The 8492-nt window shown below is 41.0% G+C and overlaps 1 protein-coding gene and 1 long non-coding RNA gene across 2 annotated transcripts in view; both read left to right on the top strand.

Moving 5' to 3' along the window:
* The first annotated feature begins 402 nt into the window (after positions 1-402).
* On the top strand, positions 403-2732 carry hoatz (HOATZ cilia and flagella associated protein). The gene has a single exon (XM_018684662.2). It carries the CDS (start codon positions 477-479, stop codon positions 966-968), a length of 492 nt encoding a protein of 163 aa, XP_018540178.1. The 5' UTR covers positions 403-476; the 3' UTR covers positions 969-2732.
* Positions 2733-2876: 144 nt separating this feature from the next.
* LOC108888602 (uncharacterized) overlaps positions 2877-8492 on the top strand; it is a 30213-nt gene continuing 24597 nt past the window's right edge. The window contains exons 1-2 of the long non-coding RNA XR_001961859.2: positions 2877-3075; positions 3760-3891. This is a non-coding gene — a long non-coding RNA (uncharacterized LOC108888602). The remainder of the gene's footprint in view (positions 3076-3759; positions 3892-8492) is intronic.

The raw sequence follows: 8492 nt of genomic DNA on the forward strand, positions 1-8492 counted from the left end.
TATGTAGAGTTACTAGTTACCTTCCAGGTTATGATCTTAAGATATATATCAATATATATAATATAATATAATATAATATAATATAATATAATATAATATTTTATCTTATAGAATTGAAAATATTTTTTACAAATTAAACTTCCTCAACAGTATATAAAGACGTTAAGATTAGCTCTACACCCACCAACAATGATACTAAGTCTTTTCACACATTAATTCATCTGTAATAATAATTTATTATTTGTTTAGTTTAAAAAAAACTCTCAGTAATTTGGCTCTTTAATTTGGCTCTCTTTATTTATAATAATACCTTAATAAAGTGTGGACCTGTATTTTTATTTTGAAGGGTTTACGTGCTAGGTTCAACTCATGTTCCTGCTGGCTTGCCGTAACACACTCGTTTCCACGGTGACCACACCAAACAACATCACCTGCTCTTACTTTTGTGTGAAATAAATTGTCCTGTTAACAGTAAAATGTCCGCCCAGCCTGAGCCTCCGGAGCAGGAGGACTTTGATAAATTCTTCACCGTGTTTGACGGCTCTTCCCCGGAGGATGTGTCCCACGCCAGGCAGCTGTGGAGCTCCCTGTCCCTCCTGCCGCCGCTGGAGTCCCGGCTGGTGTCGGCCGATATCCGACAGAGGCTGCCGGTGTCCCGGCCGCAGCAGCAGCAGCAGCAGCGCAGCGGCACCGCGGCAGCTTCTGGTCCCAGAGCCTCCGCCCTGGAGCCGCTGAGTGTCCCCGCTCTGCGGCAGAGACAGGAGGAGAGACAGCGGTACGCGGCCATGGCCGACCAGAGGAGGGAGATCCTGGCTCTGCTGAGGAGGCAGAGGGAGCAGAGGATCCAGAAGGAGCTGCCGTCTGTGGCCTTTAAACCAAAGGTGAAGCTCGGCAGAGAAAAAGTGCAGAAAGCAGAAAAAGCTCCAGACTCTGAGATGGAGAAGCAGCTGGTCAGACAGCTGCAGTAGAAGATGAAGAACAGATATATCAAAATGAAAGAGCAGTTACTAACTGTTCAGTGTTTTATCGACCAGTTTCATTTTTAACATGATGGAGATAAAGTTTGGCCTTTATTCTGTCTCCACTCTCTGTGAAGTCTCAGCTCGAGGCCTGAGAACTGAAAACACTGAACACACTGCAACATTCAAGTCACCTGATTGTTCAGTGTGCTGTTTTTACAACTGTAAAGACTCTGCTCTCCCACACCACACAGGTGTCTTCAGGTACTCCGGCTGATTACACCTCCAGTCAGGTGTAGGTTGGGTGGAGAATAGACCTTTGTTTGCTGTGTCAAAGCACTGTCCTGAGGAGACCAGGCAACATAAGAGACATCACATATTCTAAACTGCTGGTTCATTCACTGGTTCCAGTTCCATTCTGCTTTTCTTTGTCTTATGATAAAATACATGTGTTTAGCTTTGGACTGTTCAGACAAAACAAGACATTTGAAGACATCACTGTGGGCTGGGGAAGTTCTGATAGGTGCCATGTAGGCAAAGTGAATTAAAAAATATATTGATGGATGGATTAATTGGTAAAGAAGATACACAGGACCACTGAGGGCGTCCTGTGGTGTCTGGCACCGGGACATTGGCAGTCGAACCTTTGGGGCCTAAGGGTTGCAGGATGAACAGCTGGTACACTGTTAGTTTGCTTCTAACAGCATTACATAACGTTAAGTGAAGCTTGCATGGATATTCAAATTCCAAATGTCCAGTGGAGAAGGCCCAACCATAATAGGATAAGAAGAGGCCTGCTGACTGTTGTCTTTAGCTAATTTGGTTAAAGTTTTCAAAGCACACAGAGCACGCGGAAGCTCGCCGTCTATAAACGCTCTTTAACCTCTCAAACCCTGATTATCTGAGTAATTCACCCCTAAGTGGCTTTAAAGTGATCCTCCACCTTAAATCTACCTTCAGTATCAACAGTCCCTCTGTGCTGGCTCTAAACTTTATAGTTCAACTCACTGACGGCAAACAGCATGTGATTAACTCAAACTGGGAGCAGCAGCAGCATATTTAGTTTGATTTTAATGAAAACTGTGGCTGTTTGGAGCATACTGAATAAATAACACATATAAAATCTCTTTTTGGAGATATCATAATGAATGTGTTCTGCCTGTGCTTTTTTGTCAGACCAGAGACGACCTTGGTCTTCTTGGTAATGTCATCAATAAAATTCATACTGAGGATCACCGACAGGAAGTGAAGGCTGAGCTGATGTGGGTGAATAATGTACAGGTGTTTTCGCTGATATGGCGCTTTCTGATCCCCTCTGTTTTGATTCTGCTGGTCTCAGCAGACATGGTCCTTTTAAAGAAAACAACAATGATCAGAAACGGCCTCGTCAGACACCACAGCCTCAGAAATATGTAGACTTTAAATTATTAGGGCTAAAATATGTCCTTTGTTACATGCTGGGAAAGTTCAAAGTTATCTTTGGTATTATCAATAAGAATATTAAATGCAGTTAAAATCAATACACACAGCAGACAGTAGTTTATTAAAGTCGTCAAAAAATTTGCACTACATTTTGGGGGCCTGTCGATGGTTACTCATATTGCTCAACAGGAGGATTTTAACTGAAGAGAAACATACTCATTTTTTAAATTGTTATTATCTACTTGTATATTCCTTTCATTATATTACATTATTTCAACAATATCTGCTTTATTGTTTTATATGGAGCCTGTGTATAAATCCATGTGTCATAAATAAAGGTGATTTGTTTTTTATTTTTTTTAAATGCTCATATTTCCTTGACTTCATGACTATACATCGAGGTCAAGGAAAAAATATTTTTTAATTTTCTATTTTTTTTTTTTAACTTTTCGACCTCAGGCCTATAGAGGGCGCCACGTGTTGCCTTCACGGCACTTCCTAATTTAATGTCCTCCTGTAAACGCTCCGTGAACGTGCTGTAAGCTCGACAAATCCATTTCCGGTGTGTAACGCCACAGATAAATCATTAACTTGATTATTTTTATGTGTCAGCTGCCAATAAACTGAATTGGAATCTCAACCGTGAACATGAAGGAGACTGCGTCTGTTGAGTGATTTAGTGTTTGAGACTCAGGTGAGTTGTAGCGCACGTCTTGCTAGCTTGTTGCTAGGTGACTGTGAGGAGAGAGTAGGACATACCTGCTGCTCAAGTTCAAATACTTTTCTTAAAAAACAGTCGAGGTTATGAAAACGTCGTCTAATGTCTCCAACATTCTTTAATGCACACTGTATTGTTGTATTAATGTTTTCAAAATGTCGCTAACATTAATCGCTAATGCTAATCCCCAAGCTAACTGTTAGCTGTTAGCTCTGGTTAGTTAGTTGTAGTTGTATCGTCGCTGTCCGTTCATTTGATATTTACGTGTTGATTTATTGCCTTTGGCTGCTGTATTGCCTTGTTTCTTCTCTTGTGGTGTGTTACATGTTATTTTAAAGGGCCAAAATGGCTCCTGTTAGTTGTGTATTGTGGTGCCAATTGTTTGTGTGTGGAACAGCTGATAGCATGGTGAAACTGTAAAGCTGCATTGCATCGTGTATTTATTGGAGTTCACTCACTACAGTGGTTTGTAGGACAACTACAGTCATTTTGAATTAGATAAATAATTCATTTCTTAATGCCTCAACAGCAAATGCCATGATATATGGTAGTTCATCTCACTGTAACTCAAGTGTACATTAATATGTTCTAAATACAGTCGTGTTAGAAAGAAAACAGAATACTAATATAATAATTGACTATTTTGCACTGTTGGTACAGATTTGTTCTGCTGCTGTTAGAACCTGGAGGATTTGATGATGACCTGTGGACAGGTGTGGAGGTGGTGTTGGCCGACAGTGGGATCTGTCCATAGAAGACATCTGACAGCTTGATCATTCATTTAGATCCCAGGTAGGAACACATGCACACTGTTAGTGTTGAATAAGTGATGGTTAATTTCATTTTTAAACAAAAAAATTAAATAATTGGTGCACTTGAGGCCAGTAAATATAGTGGTCCAGAATAGATCCAGCACTGACCCAGGTTTTAATATAAGTTTGTGTAGAGGTTGGTGTAATGATGAAAATTTGCCATAAGATGTCAGTAGAAACTCATTTACAGACTTCTCTTTATACAAAGCAACCTCAGTGTGTGTGTGTTGGTGTTACTACTAGAGGGCAAATATAGGAAAATCAATTCCACAAATATAAAGGTGAGAAAACAGAAATTAAGTAGTTTGCCTTCCTCATAATTGGTGTGTATCTGTGTGCTGTGGAGTTAAGCTCTGACTGACTTCACCCAGATAATTCACCATGAAATCTAGAAACTCTCTGGCTGTGTTGGTGTCTGATATCTCGGCCCAGCAGTCTCTTCTCTCAGGGGTGGAAACAGATCGCTGTAATATCTGTGCGCCAGCTGTTGCTCGCTCAGTTTGCTGCACTTCATCACTGCTCATATGAGAGACGGAGCTCTGAGGGAGTATTATGGTCAGTGAGAACTGATGTTCCTGATATTTAACTGACATTTCATACGGAGGCTCAGGAGACTTTACAGGCCTGATACAGAGCTGATCTGATGAATGTTCAGCTGCACAGCATTGGCAACATCTTGCTTTAAATCCAACAGTATCTCTTCTTCTCTGCTGACCCTCCTGTTGAAAGGGTGCATTCGCTTTAAAAAATGCATCAAGGTTTTATAAATTCTTAAATTTTGTAAACAACATTCTCAGAAGAGTCAAATGTTGAGCTCTACATTTTTGGTAAATATGGTCTGATGTTTTGGATCTATTCACACTGGCATGCATGAGGTGAGAATATAACTTTAACTTTATTAATAAATAACTTCTCTCTAAATCCCATGAAGAGACCAGAACAAACAATGTGTTCATTGGTCTCAATGCTTCTTGACTTCCCACTCTGTCTGTGGCTCAAAGCTCCAAGCCTATTGGTTCCCACTGAGGATATCAACCTTCAAAAACACCTCACAAATACATGGCTTCATATCTAAAACAGCCAGTCACTGTAGCAGTCAAACTGCTGTCTGAAATCAAACAGCATTTATTGGGGACTATTTTCAGCAGCGGATTGATCCACATTTGGTCCTCTAGGGAATATTTTCTGGGTGTGCATGGGACCCTTGAAAGTCAGCTATAGAACAAAGTTGAGCTTCTCCATGTCTCTGTGAGAGCTAGCCCGGCTAAGCTATGAAGGTCGTTAAAGTCAGCCTTCCTGTATTGTGATAGGAGATTGTTAGACGGTTGTGTTGAAGTTTTGGTGTTGGTTTCAGAATCGTTAACATCAGTAACAAATTCAACAGATGAATGTGTTGTTCACAGCCTCCCTGTACCTTTTCAGAGACGGGGTAATGCTAACAACATTAGCTGGTTTGACAACAGATGTGGTATTGATATGAGAGATCTGTGACATTGGCAGGTGCTCCTGATAAACACGCTGCATGCTGACCAGTGCAAACTTGAATGGCGGCAGCCAGTGGTGATGAATGATAAAGAGGTTTATCAAATCAAGCTACTTTTAATCACCTCACACTTGACTTTAGCATAGATGAAAATGTAGCAGAGAGTTTACCAGTGTAGCTATACTTGAATCATCTGTGTGTGACATCTTCACCCTGCAGAGACGTGCAGAGAATAACAAAGACCAGGCAGGACACAGGGGAAAAAAACCTGTTGATCACAAACACTTAATTCCCAAACCGTCACCACAACAATGGGGCTGTAATTAAAATGGATGGCTGGTGTTGTTTGTGTGTGTGTAAGAGAGAGAGTGTGTGTGTTGGTCTAACAGTGGCATTACTCTTTATATCACGGTGGGGCAGCTGCTCTGCTGGCTGACATTTACAGCCCAAAAAAAATCACCTTTACTCTTATTTATTTAGTTTTTCACTAAGTCATATAGTCATCTGTATCCAATAGGAAGGAGTAGACACACACATGGACTCACACACCAATCAGGTATTCAGACAGCCATCTGAGAGGTTCAACACAATCAGCCAGGTTTGTTTTCTCAAAGATCATCAGGCTGCCAGAACACACACACACACACACACACACACACACACACACACAGAGGTTTGTACTTTAATAATTTACTTAAAGCATTAACTTAACCTGTTTTTTGGAAGAATTAAGGACCTCACAGAATGTCATTACTTTCCAGAAATGTCCTTAATCACAAGGTTTGAAGCTCAGATTGATCCTAACAGAGGTGGAAGGACAAGAACACACACACACACACACACACACACACACGCTGACAATCAACCTCCTTGGTGTGTGCTCAATTGATTAATTTGGCTGTGAAGAGAGTGTGTGTTGCTCGTTAATGTCACAGACAGAAGAGTCTGATTAACATCTACACAGATGAGGAAAACATGTTAGATGTATCGTGGGACTTCAGTGCACCTTCAGTAACTGATTAATATTCATTCTTTAAAATTCCAATGGATGGTTACACCTTGAAAACCATGTTACACCATCCTATGGATCTTGTATTCTGCTTGTGTCCAGGTATTTAGATTTTACATAGCTCATAAGTTTTTGTCCCAACCTAAGAGGTAGCTCAGAGATTTGTTCCTGTTGTGAACGAACAGAGCGTGGCACGTTATCGCAGCGCACATTCAGCAGGTGCAAGTAACTTCAGTAAGTCAGTACTTTGTGTTACATTTGGACCTGTGTTTTTGCGTTTTTGTGGCCAGTTGCAGGTGCACATTTGTAATTTCACCATGGAGCAGAAACAACACAAAACTGTTTGTTGCAGTTTTGAATTAATGTCATGATTAAAATTTGAAAGCCAGTTTTTATCAGTCTGAATCTCTTGCCATTGTACGTCTTAAGATACAGGGCTTTTTGCATTTTTGGTAGATACAAACCAGTAGCACTTTCCCCCTGCTCGTCACCAGTTAAATAATACAACACTTAAAGCATCAAAGAGCCGCTCTCTGATGCAACTTCATAGTAATAGTCTAGTTAAGTAGCCAGCCAGCCTCTCAAAGCTCTGTAGGGTGCACACTGTTGGGCAGATAGACTGCGTGGGTCAACTTGTGGGGTCTGGATTGTCTGTAAGGTCGTTTGATAAGCAGACAGGGTCACGAGGTAGATGTTTGCTTCATGTATTTTTGATAAACATACACACTTGTATAGTAGATCCACATGTCTAATCAGAAGGAACAAACCATTTAACACAGACCTGAATGCACCAGTGCACTGAAGTGCTTTATTTGCTCAGGTGGAGAGGAGCACTGAGGATATTTATGGATCCGTCTCCAGCGTCTGTGACAACCTGTTGTGTAATACAAGAACAAAGACGCGTGAAACAAAAAACACCCAGTGCCAATAAACTGGAGTGGGACACAAATCACAGCGACACACAGGCTTTCCAACAGCACGTCCCTGAGCTTGAGTTTAAAGGGAGGTGATATACAACTGTCTGCTCTCCAATAAAAGCTACACCCAGCGGGATGTTTTACAGTTGATAAGTACCAGGAGCGGTCTTGTAAAAAGTCCCACTTTTAATGAATAAGCTCTGTGGCTGCTCTCTGACTTTGAATCGTCCTCTGGGATTCACCAGAATTGTCTCAAAGCTCTCTTAAAGTGCATCACTGCTCTTTTCTCTCCGGGATGTCTGATCGAGCGGCCGCGCTGTACCTGCGACAGATCAGGCTGTAAAACATTTTACTGCTAATAAAGAGACATCTTTGATATTGTTTTTCTTGATCTTGTTTCTTGGCTCGAGCCGGTAGAAGCGGGTTTTGGCAACAGACACTTCTGCCTCATCCGTCACAACAAATCGTTTGCTCGTCGTTAACATGAGAGCGAAATGTTTAACAAGGCATTTAAATGGCTTCACCTCCACTCAAGCTAGATTTAATTAACTTATAACTTTTAACCAGCTGCCTAAACATAACTTTAAAGCAACATTATGCAACTATTTAACCTTAAAATCCATGCAACCATGCAAATAACAATAAGAAAACAATGCGTCTATGAAAGGTGTCTCTGGCAATGGTGAACGTACAGAAAATTATCTGCAGCTCTCATCGGCTTTATGGAGTTTCACTGCTCTCATAGTGTCGTTTTCAGCTGCAACAGGCAGAGTTCAGTCAAAGTGATGTTTTTTCTGTATCCAGACTTTAATTGGTACCTTTCATGATAATATGTACAGTTCTATTTTGTTTTAAAGGTGTGTTTTCTCTTACCAGTCTTATCACTGCATCTCCCTTCATGAAATCCTCACATTATAACTTCCATCCAGTTGAAGTGGATGCTGCTCAGTCATCCGTGTTTTTAGTTTTGTGAGTTGCTGTGAAAGCTGAGACGAACTGTTCTGTTAGAGTGGTCTTTCAGTATGACACATCTGACCAGATATATAAAATGTCACCGTTAATGAGAACAGTTATGCATCGATCGCCCTCTGCAAAGGAAGGTGAAGAGGGGAGCCAGGGGTGAAGGATGGGCAGTTGAGTTCATGAGAATAAGGTGTATTGATTGGAGGGAT

This window comes from Lates calcarifer, linkage group LG11, assembly GCF_001640805.2.
Source record: "Lates calcarifer isolate ASB-BC8 linkage group LG11, TLL_Latcal_v3, whole genome shotgun sequence".
NCBI lineage: Eukaryota > Metazoa > Chordata > Actinopteri > Centropomidae > Lates > Lates calcarifer.